Here is an 18,757-nt window from a genome sequence, read left to right on the forward strand (position 1 = left end):
TTGCCTCTCAATACTGTTGTGTCTAATCTGGCTGGATCCGCGCCAGGTGGTAAGGAGTGGTCGTAGTAGATGCTCATCATATTTTTGTGTTTTATCTTCAGACGGGAGATTGTGTGTTGATGAGGCTTGACAGTGCAGACGATGAGGTCTGGGTACCCGGTATGATCATGGTTGGACCGCAAGATGAGACAAGGCAGTCCAAGTTCTATACCATTGTCACTTACAATGCTGATAAGGTACGAACAAAATTCTAAATAGCAACTTGGATAATTCTCTTAAAATGTCACCCACTTCCTCTCTCTTGCGCTCTTCTTCTTCTTTTTGTTCTCCTTCATCTTTATTTTCCTCTTCTTCCCTGTCCAGGCCCCCGTCTTACAAAGAGTTAGGATTGATCCGATCAACCTCAACTATATGGAAATCCGTCAATGTCATAGTTCTTTTTTTCTAAAGGAAATTAGCACAATGTCCTTTATAAACAAAGAGAAGCGCACTAAATTTTCAGAAAAAAAAAGATGACTGTATGAATATACATCATATCTGGAAAATATGTTGAACAAATACACATTTTAGACATGGATGTTGCTGGCTTTCCATAGTTGTAAGACGAGGCCCTAGTCTTCATCCTCTCCCTCTTCTTTTCTTCTTCTCCTTCCTTTTCTTCTCCCTCTTCCTCCTCCTCTTCCTCTTCCTCTTCCTATTCTTGTTCTTTTTCCTCTTTTCTCCTTCCTATTCTGCTCCCATTCTTCTTCCTCTTCATCTCTTTTTCTTTCTCTTCCTTTTCCTCTTATCCTACAATTTTCTGAGTACACCCTTCCAAAACACCCTTTTTGAAGTGGATTAGAATACACAGGTCCGTATTCTGAAGTCAGGTTTAACTCAGACCATAGTCTAAGTCTGTGCTAAAATTATGGGAAGCCAAAGATTCAAAATTTCTGTCTCTATTGTATATTTCTTATGCATACTATTTTGTGTCCTTTTGCTTTCATAATGAGGAAAAATACTTATAAATACTTCAATTATCATTCCAAGACAATTATGAACAATTTGAGTCTCAAATGGGTTAATAATTGGATGTGTACGGTTAGTGATGTGTGCCCCGATTGGCTCTCCATAGTTCAACCACAACTTTAAACCAGGGTTTAATTCAAACCTGAGTTTAGAAAACAGGCCACAGAGTTTAAAAACATTGTTGAAAATAAATCATTTTAAATATTTCTTCAACAGATGAGTGTCTTGAGGAATGCATTGCTGAAGATCTCCAAGCAAGAATACAACTCGATGGTTCGCTTTATCATGGATGTACAAGGACCATACATGTCAAAGTAAGTCCAGGATCCCTTTTTATAAAGACTTGTTATATTAACAAGTGCAGAATTTCTAAATCAATTTTACTATCAGCCAATCAAATTGAATTTTCAGTAGTTTTTATTATTATTGTAAATTTGTTATTATAACAAGTGTTATGAAATGGGAACAAGAATCTAATTTCTCTCCTGATCAATGAAATCATACATTCTTCCGACGTTTGTTTGAAAGTTTAGTTACTTTTATTGCCCCGCCCACTATAGGTGGTTGTCAGAGGCACTTTGTTTTTGGTTCTTCCAATCGTCCTGTTTGCATTCTCATGATTACTAAAGAACCGTTTGGCAGATTAACTTAAATCTTAATCCATGTTTTCATGTAGGAGTGACAATGATCTGATAAGTATTGGGGATATCAATGTCAATGGACACATTAGTCATTATATACATTGAAATATCTCATTCTCAAGAAAGAACCGTTTTAGGGATCATCTTTAATCTTGGTTCATGTATGCATACTGGAGGGATGATGATTTGATTAGATTTGGCGCTCATGAGGCCAAAGGTCGTACTACCTGATAAAATTCTCTTGATAATTGGGTAACTGTTTAAGGGATCAACTTCAATCCTGGATCATATATATACATTCATGAATGACAATGTCGTAGTTCATTATTTGACAATTTCAGAAGTTGATTAGGTGGAGTAGAGAATCATTTATGGTGAAGTTAATTCATTTGTCTTATATTTGAAATTGTAATAGTGATTAAACATGCTACATGATGCCTTTGTTTTGGTTGTTATTTTCATAATATTCATCAGTTTTATAATATTTATCGTTAATGTTTGATATTGTTATTTATATTATTCTTAGTATTTATTGTTTTTCAGTAATTACTAAAATAACAATATCAACTTTAAGACGAAAATAGTGAATAGAATATAACAGTTTTATGAACAGAAATTTAAGAATGTAGTTACATAAGATTACAAAGGTATGTGGTACATTGTGAATGCAAGTGAATTCACACTGCACCACATGAATTTTGTAATCTTAGGTAACTACATTCTTCAAATTTACATCATATCCAAGGTGTATAAACTGTTTATGTTTTACAGGATGAGTATGAGGTTTGATTACCTTGAAACATTTTCTGTTTATTAGAATAGTATGTTTTATATCCTACATAAATCAAATAATGTATGCTGATTGGTTTAAATAGTATCATGTGACCAAACATATTCTTAGTATTTTGCAATGATGTTGAAAATGAAACGCCCACTGAAGAAAAATTGCTATTCTGTGACGTCAGTGATGGAATGGTGCACTATTTTATCATTGACGTCACAGATCATTGACACAGATCGTGCAATCTCTCGAGCGCAGGCACAAATGCGCGTTCCGCTGAGCGCTTAGCTTCAGGAAAAGTAGGTCAGTCAGTGCAGCACGTTATCAATATTTTGGTTCTGATTATAAATACTGCTACTATAATAATCATCGATATGATTTCTTTATGACCCAGGGATGACAGAGACAGCATTGTCACCATCGATAAGCTCAAACGCCTAGCCGCCAGAAAGAACAAATTAAAGTTGGAGGAAAAAGAAAGAGAAGAGGCGGAACGTGATGAAAAGAGCAGCGAAGAGGAGGCGGAAGAAAAATCAAAGGAGGATTCTGGTGAAGAAAAAGAAATAGAAGACGAGAAGTCCGAGGATAGTCATTCTGAGTCTGATTCCAGCCGATCGTCACATCACAGTGATCATAGTTACAAATCTGAAGAAGATGGTGGCCGTGATCATGACTCAGAGAGTGACAAAGAGGTACATCAATTTGTTTTTTTTATATTATCTGTAATTTTAGTAGGATTTAGTGTAGTAAAACTTTACTTTTTATTTATTTTTAGTTCATGTTTTTTCAGGCAGGGGCGGGGTGAAACCCTTCGGCAACATTTTCTCTTCAGTTGGTCTAAATGCATTTGGTTTACTGGTATTTCTCAGATGATCTTTAATACACTCAAGTAAAACCCATTTGGCATCCACTACCCTTTGTCTAATACTCTTTCAGTCTAATCTCCCTCAAGTAACTCCCAATTTCCTCTCCATCTATTTATTATTTTGCTTCATCTAATCATAGAGATTATGATGCGAGACAGACTAGAGTGCATATTAGACAAAATAGATGTAGCGTAACTACATATTGTTAAAGTGTTGAATGGACCAAATGTCTGTAAGACAAAATGGTAAGTAGACAAAACCGATTGCAAAAAGAATAGAATTAGACCATGTGCGAGGAGACCAAACATAAAGAAGATGAATTGCTTATAGACATACTAGGATTTGGCCATGTAGGAAGAGACCAAACATAATTTAGATGAAGCTGGAGTAGACCGATGAGCAATTTACATTAACCAGATATATAATTAGTGTTTGATATGCATTCATTTTATTCAGATTGCTAAAGATGAGCCTAGCGTGATATCATCAGAAATCAAGGAGAGATTGGTGGACTTGCAGGAGCAGCTTACGTCGCAGCATGAAGAATACGTCAGCAATCAAAAGGTAAGAGAAATATATTTAATATTCTATTGACTAGGAAAATCTTGCTACTTTATAGCTGTAGTTTCTCGTCTGTAACTTCCTTATTTGCCCGAAAATGTAGCTATGCGCATTGTCCAGGACACAACATTGGCTCCTGCGACAATTTGCTCTGGGATTTATATCATTGAAGATTCAGGGTTAGAATTAGGGTTGTAATAGGGTTTTATTGTGAAGGGTATAGCGTTAAATCTAGGGTTGAAGAATAGTCATTTGATTAGTGTTTGTATTTTAAGGCAAAGCAGTTCCTGATAGAGCAAATTGTCAAGATTGTAAGTAGCTGTTTTGCTCAAGTGCAGAGGAATATTTTTTTCATATTAGTACATTTTAGAACCTGCGTCGTGTGCACTATATCACACCAACTCTTTCTTTCTGCTTCGTCAGGCAATGCAGGAGGATCTCCAAGACCAGAAGAGACAGACGGAAGAGTTCCAGAAGGTGGTCCAGAGACACGAGGCCCTGCTGGACGAACACACCGGCCTGAAGGAGAAATACGACCACATCCAAGGCCGCTACCAGAGGCTTAGGAAGAGGGCGGAAGCATTGCTCAACAAGCACAATGTCCTTGAGGGTCAACACAACCAGCTAGAATCGACGCATAAAGACCTCACTGACAGGTAAATCAGCTGGACTTGGTAGCACAAAGAAGCAAAGTATCCAAATGTAATGACTACATGCAATCAAACATAAAATCATGTCCTCCTCCAACGAGCAATGTAGCACACAAGAGCTAGGTTCCATTTTATTTTCATAGGTTACAATCAGCCAATCAAATGGAAGGATTTCAGTAGCTTGTAGCGGTTATTGGAAATTTTATATTTTACCAAGTTTTATGAAAAAAAACCCTGATGCCTGTGTCCTGTGTCATAAAAGTTACTATCATAGTATCGTTACCATCCAATGGTAACTACCATGGTAACCATGCTCAGCAGCCAATCAAAATCAAGGATTTCAGGGAAGTTACATTTGGATGGCAGAGTTACCGTAATAGTAACTATTATGCAATGTGGCCCAGGAAATAAGAAGATTGTATAATTTGCCAAGTATGTGACATTCATAACAATCTCTCGTCTTCATAGATGATGGACATGAAAGAAGAATTGTTGATCAAGTGATGGCTAATCAAGTTTGTAGTTGTGTTATTTTTGTGTTGCATGATACTTATATCTACAGGTACATGTATGTAGTATATTTGTTCAAAAAATTGAATTCATATTTTTGTGGTAATTTACTCAAAAGAAATCTTCCAAAGTTGGATTCAGAGGGTGAAAACATATTCCAAAGGTGAGGAAAAACAACAACAAAAACAGTGTTATTGACAAGCCAAGTCACATCACATTTATGCTACTTTATGTTATGTGTATGGAGCACTGAAGCAAAAGCTTGTGATGAATATATTAATAAGCAAATTATATTTATATAGTGCAAATCAAGTAAAATAAATCTTTATGAGCTTTGTCTTGTCTTTTCATTAATGCCCACAATCATTATATTGATTATTATGGCATATGAACGTCAAGATTGACTTGACCTAAATTTTGCCGGGACTGGCAGGTACAATACACTGGGTGAACACCCTACTCTTTGACGAATAGTGTATTTGTTTTAACGTGCACAGGTTGTGACTCTCCTATACACGGGACCAACATTTGCGTCCTTTCTGATGAATGGAGTGTTTTCCAACTGCAATCACACCTGCACTGTATTTATATTGGTCAACACCGTTAGGCTAACACCAATTCGCATTTAAGCAACACCAATTAGTGTTAAACCAATATCGGTTTGATTCTTAATTGGTGTTGTTTGAACACCTCTCTAGTGTGGACTGATATAGATACCAGGCTGGTGTTAAATTAACACCGGCGTTTTTACAGTGTGTCTTGTGGGAAATATGCGTTTTCTTTAGAAGACCTTTCTTTGATGATTCAAATGATTATGCAATGCAGTTGCAAGTGTGGCGGAAAGCAATTTGCTGCAGTTTGTTGGGATAGAAGTATTTGGTTCAAAACTTTTTTATCTGACTGTAATGGCACTGGCATGTTTGGATTACAATTTTTTGTTGTTTTTGCACTAGTGTGGAATCTTGTCAGGAATTCTCTGAATATTGCAAAATACATGTGTCCCTAAATTTTAATCATTGCTGTCCTATAGCTTGCAGAATCAGTCAATTTAGTGAATTTAGATTCTATTTGTTTCTTGTTCATATTACTATGAACCCAATGAATTTTTTTAAAATTTGTATGATTTCACTTCTATTGATTTGATTACACAATAAAAGACATATGATTTGCTCTTCAGCAATCATCATTGTCAATTAGGCATTTTGTTTAAGAATGATCATGGAATCAGTGAACAGCTTTTTGTTTTGATTTTCCAATAGATTTTGATTGGCAGGGCCAAATTTTAATAACAAGCATTATCTGGTAATATCTTAAAGAAATGAAATCAAGAAGTGCTACGTATGACACTGCTTTCTGTTTTCTTCTTTCCTAAGTTTGTCATGGCCTTTGTCATTACATTAATCTGCATTTCTGCGCCGATGAAAAGGTTTAATATCTAAACTTCTATCATCGTCATATTTTTTAGCACTCAAATATTACTCTTTCCAGGATGCTTTATCAGGTCCGTTTTTTTTCTTTTTTTCTAAGACCTTTGAAAATTTCAACCTTGATATATTGTGGATAAAGGGGGGGGGGGGCGTTCTCTTTTGGTCCAGGGCCCTGGCTTATAACACCTGCCATTCATTGTAAATGCTACATGTAATTGCTAGGGTTTTATTTTTCAAATTGATCTAAACCAATCAGAATGTGTCATTTCAGTAGCTTATAACTATATCTTAACTTGCCACTGGCTGCAAGATTTATTGTGAAACAAATATTGGGTACTGGTCTGTGAAATAGAAATATGATTGGTCCCTCATGGAAAGGTAGGCAACCATCGATCATACTCTTTGACCTTTGACATTTGACCCTTGACATTTTGTAGGCTCAGCAGCATACAGCAGGCTCATGGATCCAAGGAGACGGAGAATCAGACCCTGGCAAACAGATACCAGGAGCTCCTGGAGAGGTTAGATCAGATGGAGCTGGAGAGGCGGGAGACTAAGGAGCAGCTGTCTGGAGTACAGACACAGAAGGAGGCCCTGGAACAGGAGATTGCAGACATGAAGAGACGATCTGAGACGATGGGAGACAGCGGGATACAGAGTAAAGGTGAGAACCAAAAGCAGATGATGATGATGATGATGACGATGATGATGGTGATGATGATGTTGATGATGACGGTGATGGTGGTGACGATGATGATGATGATGATGATGATGCTGATGGTGATGATGATGATGATGATGGTGGTGACGATGATGATGGTGGTGACGATGATGATGATGGTGATGATGATGATGATGGTGATGGTGATGATGGTTACGATGATGATGATGATGATGAAGATGGTGATGATGATGATGGTGTTGATGATAATGATGACAGTGGTGATGATAATTATGTTGATGTTGGTTCTTAAGTTGATGATGGGGATGATGAAGATGATGATGTTGATGATGATGTTGATGATGATGATGACAATGATGTTGATTCACAATTCCTTTTTTAGTGTCAAATATCTATCTGAAAGTTCAAATCATATTATAGAATAAGAGCAATTGCTTTTAAGACCTAATTCATAAAGGTATTTGGAATCAACATGAACGTTAATATTGCTATTAGTCTAAAAGCGATCCCAATTACGACCAACTTGTCACAAATGGCCACTGCAACATATTTCTGCATGTCCACTTTTTGCTTGTATTTAGTTTTGTTTTGTGTTATACAGCGACCCAAATGTAATAGTATTTTACTACTGATAGGTATACCCAATTTAAAAAAATGCTAAATTCAAAATGAATGAATGAATGAATGAATAAATAAATGAATAAATGAATAGATAAATAAAAAAATATATAAAAATAAAAGTAATTAGATACATAAATGAAATTAATGAGATGAATGAATAAAGGAACAAGTAAATACATAAAGTAACTACTTAAATAAAAAAATAAATAAATGGATGGATGGATGGATAGATCAGTCTTGGTACGTATCTGAATCCCTCAGAGCAAATATGTCAGTGAAAATGTTTCACAAAACATTCTTCCCACTGATCCATTTGAAATAACCCCATTTGCTTATCCAATTAATCCTGATTTCATCGAATTAATGAACCTTCCAAACATAGAGCGCACTGCTTGATTGCGTTGAAGTAAATTGTGAATGATATCATAAATTGATAATGCATTCCTTTGAAAACATTTTCCAGACCCAGAGAGTATTTCACAAAGAATCATGTTTTCACTGAGAAATTTGCTCTGAGCCAATCAGATGCAAGAATTTCAGTAGCTTATAACAACTGTCAATCACTGACCATTTGTTTTATGAAATGTACCTCATGTGCACTGGAATGACGGTGGAATTCATGTTTAGAAACATGTCAGATTTTGTTTACTCCTCCGGAGAAGATGGACGCCATCTGCCTTTGCAAAGATTTGTCCAATGTAAGGATTATAAATTACCCCCAAGTTTATTAGTTTGTAAAGAGAGGCAATGGAGGATAACATGGTTTGTGTTATTAGATTGTAAATCTGGTTTGATGTTTGCTATGTTTACTCATACCTAGTGACCAGAAACATTGGGAGAATTTCATGTCATGCAAAGACTTCATTTGAACTGTTGGACTTGTCTGTGTTTTATTACTGATAATTTGTGAGGTCAGAGTTTGCTGTCATGTAACACTTCTAATAAGGTGGTTAATTGTTGTTCAAGTGCGAATGAATTGTAAAGTTATCTCTACTTTGTATTTTCGTATTGTCTTCAATAAAAAAAAAAACCAGGGGCCGTATTCTGAAAATTGTCTTAAGAGAGATATTCTTGGGTTAAATAAAATCTGTATTCTGAAAACTCTTGTATCTTTTCTTGTAACTTTCACTAAGCGCTTATGACGTCAGAGTTACAATGATGCGTAAAGTTAAAAACGGCGCATATATCTGTGTGTGTGCGCAAGATAACATAATTATCAAGATAAAAGGTATTCTGAAAATTCTCTTATCTTTGCGTTCTGTTAACTTCCTTGCAGAATACAAGAAAATTTACAAGAGGTAGGGGGTTATTGTAACTTAATGTTGAATGCAATATTTCTCGGTCAACAATAATAATTTCTTGCTGCATCCCGCAAGAACATCATGTTTTACAAAAGGAGACATTCCAAAGACGTTATAATGACAGATTGGTAGACTTTTCAGCAATTGAAAATTGGCATTTGAGATGATAAATCTTTTCAGAGAAAATATGACTCTGAAAAAAGCCATGAGTATTTTAGCACAGTAGCATAGAAGCATGAGCGTCAATGGCACAAAGGAAATTACGCCGCATGTCAACAATGCACTTAATTATTTTTTTAGAAGGGACGCTTATATTGGTTGACCGAAACATATAAAAAGTTTAATGATGGTTGATGATAAAATATTAGGCGTGTCAGAGATAGAATAGGGGAGGTCCTTACAGAGATAAGACAATTTTCAGAATACCAATTTAAGAGAATTTTAGCGAGCTGTTATCTTGCTGAGTTACAAGAAAAGTTAAGACAATTTTCAGAATACCACCCCAGGGTATTTATTTCTTGTTTACACATTAATATTGAATAAAGACAGGTTTGCAGGCGATCTTAGTATATTGGATACACTGGAAAGAATTGAGGCATATGTTTGCTAGACCATAAGCAATATTAGAGAACTTCTCTTCTCTGAAGTTCTTGCAAATATGAATAAATGCCTTATCATTAAAAGAAACTAAATCCTCCCAAATTTTTGTTGGAGAGAATAGAGGAAGGACCGGATGATATTGCCAAGTTCATGTACCCTATCCTACCCCTTGTAGGTGTATACCCTTTACTAAAATTATATTTTGTTATGTAATGACCGGTTTTCCTTTCCCATTTTTTTTTTACTTCATCTCAGAGCTCAGCACCAAGCCTGTCATTGAGTACAGTGATAGAGAAGAAGCGAGCGTCGATGATCCTGTTGAAATCCCGTCCGAGAACAGTAGCATCAAGGACGAGACCGGTCGGTTGGAGGATGGTAGCGGCAGCGGTGAAGATGCGGTTGATACCGGTAGAGGGCCAAATGATGATGATGATGGTGATGGTGAGAAGGAGGAAGAGGAGGAGGAGGAGGAGCGTCATGATAAACAGGAGGTCAAGGAGGAAAAGGGAGAAGATGACGTCATAGCCTATTCACCAAATACTGGATGGTTCATTCAAGGTACTATTTAAGGCATGATGGGGTCAAAGGTCATCTAGGGGTCAAAAGGTCAAGTTTTTGTTCAACTTGTTCTCATTTCTCCATTTCTGCATCAATTGTGTTGACACCTGGGACAGATGATCCTTGGGCAATATCGCATTTGTGTTCATGAGGATGATAAGGTCAAAGGTCATCTAGGGGTCAAAAGATCCTATTGCATATTTTATTGATCGCGAAATCAGGCAAGACTTGTGGTTCCCGAACCACCTTGTTTATTTATGTTTTTAGTATAAATCATCAAGATTCAGAATATTTGTAATAGATTAATAAGGTAACAATACAAAAACCAAACACAAAAGAAGAATAAATGTTAAGAATATAAAGAAAAGAGGCAAAACATTAAATGAACCACAGTGATTAATAACAAGCTCCGAGACAGACAAAAGATGGACCAAGGGTTGATGGAGAAACCAACTAGTTGAATTTGCCTCACCCGCCTACTCAACATGAATGCATAAAGAAGAACTTTGTTTGAAAATCAACTGACCCGAGTAAAACCTGTAGACATTCATTTCTTTTTTTAATTCAAATTAACCCCCCCACCCCACAAATATACAGAGTGACTCTAATTTTCTGGCATTTTGCTGCGTTAAAAAAATTCTTGGTACAAGTTAATGTTGATAAAAATTGGTGCCGGGAGGGGGGGGGGTTTCAACCCTCTACATTGTCAATAAACGTGTAGACACTTGAAAATTACCATGTGATGGAAGTAATGTTGAATAGAATGCAATAGACATCTGTAAAACATATATGTTTGTTTTGATTTTGATCTCTTAGAAGGTGCCATTGTTGAATGTAATGCAATAGACATCTGTAAACTTATGTTTGTTTTGATATTGTTCTTTTTTAAGGTACCATTGAATCTCAAGCTGATGATGGGGAATACTACATTGTCGATGACAACAGTACGGTCTTGAAGGTTCCTGAGAAACTCCTCTTGCGAGAGAAACATGTAGCGAACCAACCTTTGCAGGTAAGACAATTCTTAAAAGCCCCCGAAATCATGATGGCCTAAAATGCGAAAAGAGAATGTAGTTTGCACCGACTGTAAGCCTAATCAGGCTCGAAGCCCACAGCGTAGGTTTAGTACTTTCAGAAGTTGCCTCCAGTCGTCGCTCCAAGTCCAGCCATTGAATGTTAGTAAGACCCCCATGCACACAAAAAAAACTTTTTTATCGAAATGTTCACTTCGCTGATCGCTTGTTGATTCCTGCATAGACTGTGTTTTTCGCAATAGGCGCGGAATGCGAATAGTGTAAAAAATGCCGAATATCATTATCAAATGAAATCTCTGTTTAGAGTGTGCTAATCTGGGATATTTTCCCTTGAATCCATGTTTGGAGTACTTTTTTCAGGAAGATTTTTGTCAATGCTGTCCATTTTTCAATTGTAGTGACACCCCCCCCCCCCCCCCGGGAACATTCTTAACTGTTTAATTTAGATTCTGTTTTAATTTATAAGCTCATTTGTTTACTTGCTTTACTTGGTTGTTTTGACTTGAAGCACTAAGCTCAATGAGCCCATACTATGTTTTATGTTATTAGGACCTAAAACATGAAAATGTTTTCCCTTCCGCATGAAATATGTGGCATCTACAGTCATTTTGAGTTTGTTTTGGTGTTTAGATATTTATGGTGTATTTCAAATTTGTTAATAGATAACTAGTATGGATTGTTCTTTCTAACTACCATTGAGTGCAAAGCAATCATTGATAACGCCTGTCACTTTGACATGCCTGTCACTTTGACATGCCCCGATCATCACAATTTCAACATTTTTTTATTCCATTGCTCTATCCCATAGATCAGTGACACTGTCATTGGGCGGCACCCTGACTGCCCTCTAAGCTTCGCCCCTGCCACCGTACAGAGGGTGCTACCAGACCTCTGGTACCAGGTCCGGTTCTACAACGGGGTGCTGGCCGAGGTACCATCGGAGCACCTGTATCCCCTGGACCCCGCCCTTCACAAACGGGTGGTGGAGGATGTATTAAAGAAAGAGGATGGATGGGTGGGGCACCCCGTGGTCGCCAGGAAGGAAGAGGACGGTCGATATTACCTGGGTAAGTTAGTCTCTAGGATGAACCCAGTGGCTTTTATACGGGGCAAGGGGTAGGTGCCCCATAAATTCCACTTGGCCCAAATCCACTTTGTCTACTTTCCATTTGGTCTCATCCATCATGATCTAATCCTACAACCAGGGTCCCGTAAAACAAAGGTTAACGATTAATCGTACGCTTGATTTTCATGATTGATTGTACATTGCAGTCAACGCAATCAATCATAAAGAAGTGTTCTATGATCATTGCTAAGCTTTGTGTTATGGGCCCCAGTTCATCTACTAAACATTTGGTGCAATTGCCATTTATCTCTTTATGTTTCTCCCCCAGGCCCCTGTAACATAAAAGATATGATCAATGGTATAATCGATTACTCTGGAATGATATCCCACACAAGTTTATATGAATTGATACACTTGACAAATTCAAATCTGCATTGAAAACATATTTATTTGACTGATAGTATGATAGCATTTCCAGCAACCTTCTTTTACCTTTTCTTTTTTATTAATTTTTTCCTGATGTGCATTCATACCTATTTGAAAGGTATAATATGCACAATGTTAAGGGTCTGGGTATTATCATTATTATTGTTTTTAAGCATAACATTAATCCGAGGCAAACCATGTACAAATAGAATCGATTGTAAATATCGATCACAACATAATCATTGATAATAATAACAACAACAACAACAATGATAATAATGTGCAACATTTACATACATAATACTATGTTTCTAAGTGCAGCATTACCCCGGCTGAAGCACGGCTACTCTGTTCGTGCACTCGAGCATTCAAGGAATTTCTTCCTACCGGGTACCCATTTACTTCACCTGGGTGGAGAGTGGCAAATGTAGATAAATGTCTTCCCAAACCCCAGACCTTGTGTTTAAAAGTCCTTTTTGTCTCACCTGCATAGCAGAGTGAGACTATAGGCGCCGCTTTTGCGACGGCGGCATCAACATCAAATCTTAACCGAAGGTTAAGTTCTTGAAATGACAGCATAACTTAGAAAGTATATAGACCTAGTTCATGAAACTTGGACATTAGGTTAATCAAGTATTACTAAACATCCTGCCTGAGTTTCAGGTCACATGACCAAGGTCAAAGGTCATTTAGGGTCAATGAACTTAGACCATGTTGGGGGAATCAACATAAAAATCTTAACCTAAGGTTAAGTTTTTGAAATTTCGTCATAACTTCGAAAGTATATAGACCTAGTTCATAAAACTTGGCCATAAGGGTGATCAAGTATTACTAAACATCCTGACTGAGTTTCAAGTCACATGATCAAGGTCAAAGGTCATTTAGTGTCAATGAACTTTGACAAAGTTGGGGGTATTTGTTGAATTACCATCATAACTTTGAAAGTTTATGGATCTGATTCATCAAACTTGGACATAAGAGTAATCAAGTATCACTGAACATCTTGTGCGAGTTTCAGGTCACATGACCAAGGTCAAATGTCATTTAAGGTCAATGAACTTTCACCATGTTGGGGGTATTTTGGAGGAAATTATTATTATTCCAAAGTTTATAGATATCGTTTATAAAATGTGGATGTAGCTAGGGGTAATCAAGTATCACTGACAAGTCTTAGGTCGCATGATCAAGGTCAACTGTCATTCATTGTAATTGAACATAGTATTGTATCATTATATGAATTGTGTTTTTGTGAATAATTATATTATAGTAGTTTTCAAAGTCATCACTGCTGCTATATTGAATCGCGTGATGCAGGAGAGACTGCCAGAGGCGCTCCACTTGTTATCTTACCCCTTTTATGTTATCTATTTATGTTACCCACAGGTGTGATCAAATCAAGGATCCAGCGGAGCCCAATGTTTGAGGTAGAATGGGCAGACGAGACCGTCTCTCTCCAGAACAGCCGTCATATCTTTGGCTCCTTCACCCGTCGCCAGAAGATGGCGCTAGGCGACTACGTCTTGGCCATGATCAGCGAAGCCCTCATGAGCTACCTCCCCGGAAAGGTCACGGGGGTCAAAGGAAACAAACTCACGGTAGAGTTCTGTGATGGGTCAAGGTAAGTGATTTCATTATCAAAGAGGAAGTTTACCTGAGTTTAATAAAAGTAGAGAAACAAACAAAAACATTGATGGACATTTGTGGAGAACCCATCAGAGTGATGGAATTATGGACTTACAAATGAAATAAGGCTGATAAACAATTAGATGTGCTGTAAGTTTAAAGAGACCGGACGAGAGCAGGCCCGGATCTAGCGTGATAAAACACAATAGTTTTGAGAGGCCGACTTTTGTGCAAAAGCAGTATGGCTCCTGAAATGGTATTCTGTCCAATCCGGCTGGATCCGTGCTCGGATGAGAGAAACCATGAGTGTGAATAGAGAAGGAAATGGGGTGGAGGGAGGTGGAAAGAAAAAGTGAGAGGAGATAGACATTGAGTGAAGGAGAGAGATGAATAGAGGCTGATTAAGAAATTGGGCATTGCAAGAAGAAGAGATGGTGTGTAACTACATGTTAAAAAGTGATTTTGTACTGATATTGGGAGGAATATATCAGGAAAAAAAACCAGCGTTGTGATGCGTGAGTGGAATGAGTGAGCCATGGTCGAGTGGTTTAAGGTGTCTGACTAGACATTTAAAACTCTGGGATTCGATCTCGGCCACAGCACTTGTGCCCATGAGCAGTGCATTTGATCAACAGTACTCTTTTATTCTACATTGAAATAAATGGAAATACTATATACTTTCTTGTTAACTATGTGTCCACAAGTTTTCTTTTTTTTTTAATAAATAGAAATAAGTGACAGAAGATTGAAAAAAATGCAGTGAGAGGGACTTAAATATTTTTGGAGATATTTCGGTGTGAAAATATTTTTTAATATGTTTGAATGACTGAAAGAGAGAGAAATTTCGTTAGCCATGGAATGAGAGCGACATTTACACAGTGAGTGTAATGACATACAATCACACCAATGTTTACTAAGATCGTATGAATTAATGTGGTGAGTTAGTAAAAAAATATATAAAATTTCAATAAGAAACCTGCTTTTCATGTGCTTTTTTTTACTCTGAAATCCAGAAATGAAAGGAGGGGGGGGGGGGGTGAATCACTAACACCTATGATTAACAAGATCTGCAGATGGATAGATCTTTTTTGAAAGAAATCTATTTCATCCCTCATAAAATTGAATTTAGCTGTTAATCACTGAATCATCCCCAAGATTCATCATTTACCAAGATACATCTCTGCCATGTGCATTTTGTTCAGGAATGCTGCCCTCTGTTGGCTAAATCTGAAAAAGGTTATGATTAAGTGACAGTCTAATGCATTGGCTACAGATTTACCTGTTTGTACTTGTCTTGGTCCTCTTGTCACTTTTCTTCAAATGATTTGATCATCTTCTTGTAGATCTTTAATCATGTATTTCTTTTTTTATACTCTTTATTATCTTCCATCCATCCAACGTTACATGTAGAATTATATACATGTACCCTTCACAACAAGTATTAAAACTAATGAGAATTATAGTTTGTACAATATCTAATTCATTAGTGATTTATCTTCAAGCCTCATTTAAATTTTGATAAATCCCTTAAAATGGTGTCTTTGATCATATTCATGTTATGTTATGGTGTAGATTATATGAAATAGTAGTGTGTTTCATAGGATGAATGTTGTAATATTTAACTTGCACAGTTATTTTGATGGGGTCCCAGGTCAAAATAAAATATCTGCGTATTGTTCTTCATGTTTGATATACAGTAAAACCACTTCACAGCATGGCATTTGTTTGCTGAAAATTTCAAGATGTGCATGTAATCTTTATCTGAAACTTCCTGATAACCAATCACTGCAGGTGCATGATAAGTGCTCAAATTCTGAGAGATCAGTGGTCCTAGAGCTATCCATATTATGAGAATTATCATTTTTACAACATATTAACAGCTAAAACTACTCTAACTCGTCTACAATGCAGTAACATAAGAATGTTGGATGATACTTCAGTAGAATTCACGCGATGGAGCCTTTACCAAAAGCTTTAGATGGGTTTTTAAGCACAATTTTTCTTGTAATAATCAGTGATCAAGATCAGGTTTGCCCTGAATAAGAATTTATATACATTTTTTCGCTGTTGACCAGACTAAATGGCATTGTGCCCATTGTTCCCATGGACAACTAAGGTTAAGGAGTTGACGACCGAATTCTGTCATTCCCACTGGCTTCGTTCAGAGATAACTTGGTTCCAGTATAGGTAAAGGTTAAAACGGAAAATAAGGGAAGATTGAACATCTTTCCAAATGATTCATCTTGAATCTCATGGTTCAGAGTCTTGATGCTATACCAGTCCTCCATTTTTTAAAACTTCTCTTCATTTCAATTTTTTTAATTTCTTTTCATGTCTATCATTTTTCATATTTTATCTGAAAAAATAACTCCAATATTGCGCCGGATCAAGTTTCCTCTTCTTTACGCACCAGCCTGCCCGCCCGCTCAAATTGCATCTAATTAGTAATGAATAATTGTGGGACAGTTCCAGCTGAATTCTTGACTGACTACTACTGATGTGTTGTCCAGATATGAAGACACGCTTCTGACTTAGCGTGAAGTTACCAGTCCCGGACAGGTTTATAGCTCTTTAGATGTTCATCCTGCGTGTACCTCGGAGTTGTGAATCTATTTAGTGCATCAGTGGACACGTTTATGCAGGCCGGAGTGTTGATTTGCTGGAAGGGGCCGGAACCCCATTTCTATGTCTATTACCTGTGTGATAAGAGCTTTGATTACGGTGTCTTTGAAGATTCTCTCATTTTGCTCAGTAAATATTAAATGAGAACACCTTTTCCAACATTCATGATGCCTTCTTGCATCAAAATGTTGCATTATTACTTAAAAAACCAACATCGACAATTAAAGCCCACCTCCCAAAAACATTACAAATTATCTAGGTACGCCTCTAAGGTGTTCTGTTGGAAGAGCTTGTTATTAGAACTAAAATAAAACTCACCTAACCAGACGTGGCAAACATCATTAGCAAACCAGCTTTGCCAATCTTCATTTGCTCCAGTTCTTGTTTGTCTGTGAATGTTATTTTGGGGGACATCTGTTCCAGCAGATTGTCTTGCATTTATGACATTTATTTTTCACCAGGGTAAACGAAGGAGATATTCATAAAAGAAAGATCAACTTTCTTTATTTGGATATATGTATTATTTTGTACCTCATTCAGTCTTGTAAATGTTGTTTATAAAACCTGTATGGCTAATTCCTCATTGTGTTTGGGTAATTGCCCATAATAAACATTCCCAGATGCCTAATTTAGGGCTAAGAATAGGTGTTGTTTTAGTCAGGAGGTCACATGACTTCAGTATTTATGGTATAAGTTATCTTTAATAACTATTTATGTTTATCTTTAATAACTGACTGCCAAGAAATCATGAGTGCTTGTTATTTGCAAGCATAGATGCCTGAGGCAAAAGCCATTAGCATTAACTCGTTTAATAACTCTGACACCATCCGTGCTCAGTGAAAGTTACAAGAAAGAATAATAGCATTTTCAGAATACGGATTCTATCGTAATTCTGAAGAATTTGTGTTATGACATTTTTTAAAAGAATATTTGCAATCCCAGGTTACCTGGTTGACTCGACAGGTCAACGACCCTATTGTTCTGTCAGTGTCATTTTACACCTCATAAACAATGCTAGATTAATAATTGAAATATCATTCCTGATAAATTAATCCTCAATCAAGTTTTGTTTACTTCTTTAGAGATGACAGGAGCTGTATTAACATTCATTTAGAAATGATGACACTTAATTTGAATAGGTTTGAAAGTGTTTAATCCATAGTGTACTGATTAAGGTGCTGGAGAAGGGTACAATCCACTCCTCCCTAACTTCAAAATTAAAGATAAATGAAATAAATGGCAGTAAACACAGATTCTATGAGAAAATCTGTAAATCCAATCCTAATTGGCCCGTAGTCTGAACTCAGGTTTAAATTAAACCTTGGTTTAAAGTTGTGGTTTAACTATGGATAGCCAACTGGGGAACAAATCCCTAACAGTACACATCCAATTTATTAACTTATTTGACACTCAAATTGTTCATAATTGTCTGGGAATGATAACTGAAGTATTTTTCTTCATTACGAAAGCAAAAGGAAACAAAATAATAAACATAAGAAATATACGATATAAACAGAATTTTTGAATTTTTGGCTCCCATAATTTTAGCATACAGTTAGACCGTTGTCTAAGTTAAACCTGACTTTAGAATACTGGCCATTGTCACTATATCATTGTACATATTTATCCGGTATAGTTAAATTAATAGACTTTGTTAAATCACAAAATCTATGCTGAAAAACAATTACACTAAAGGTCACCCACACAGATAAGCACAATCATGTGGAACAATGATATAATTGCTTTGAAAAAGAGCTGATAACTTCCTCAAATTCCATGC

At 36.6% G+C, this 18,757-nt stretch overlaps 1 protein-coding gene across 4 annotated transcripts in view; it reads left to right on the forward strand.

Annotated features, from left to right (window-relative positions):
- LOC129260707 (von Willebrand factor A domain-containing protein 3B-like) overlaps positions 1 to 18,441 on the forward strand; it is a 60,481-nt gene extending 42,040 nt beyond the window's left edge. For 3 of the 4 annotated variants that reach the window (XM_064114461.1, XM_064114460.1, XM_064114463.1), the window contains exons 21-31: positions 102 to 236; positions 1,225 to 1,322; positions 2,825 to 3,122; positions 3,753 to 3,860; positions 4,281 to 4,513; positions 5,136 to 5,180; positions 6,882 to 7,108; positions 9,904 to 10,206; positions 11,097 to 11,218; positions 12,049 to 12,307; positions 14,116 to 18,441. In XM_064114461.1, coding sequence (XP_063970531.1) covers positions 102 to 236; positions 1,225 to 1,322; positions 2,825 to 3,122; positions 3,753 to 3,860; positions 4,281 to 4,513; positions 5,136 to 5,180; positions 6,882 to 7,108; positions 9,904 to 10,206; positions 11,097 to 11,218; positions 12,049 to 12,307; positions 14,116 to 14,354 — 2,067 coding nt within the window. In that variant the 3' untranslated portion in view covers positions 14,355 to 18,441. The remainder of the gene's footprint in view (positions 1 to 101; positions 237 to 1,224; positions 1,323 to 2,824; positions 3,123 to 3,752; positions 3,861 to 4,280; positions 4,514 to 5,135; positions 5,181 to 6,881; positions 7,109 to 9,903; positions 10,207 to 11,096; positions 11,219 to 12,048; positions 12,308 to 14,115) is intronic. The other variant, XM_064114462.1, reaches the window with a different exon arrangement.
- The last annotated feature ends 316 nt before the right edge of the window (positions 18,442 to 18,757 follow it).

This window comes from Lytechinus pictus, unplaced genomic scaffold, assembly GCF_037042905.1.
Source record: "Lytechinus pictus isolate F3 Inbred unplaced genomic scaffold, Lp3.0 scaffold_19, whole genome shotgun sequence".
Classification (NCBI taxonomy): domain Eukaryota; kingdom Metazoa; phylum Echinodermata; class Echinoidea; order Temnopleuroida; family Toxopneustidae; genus Lytechinus; species Lytechinus pictus.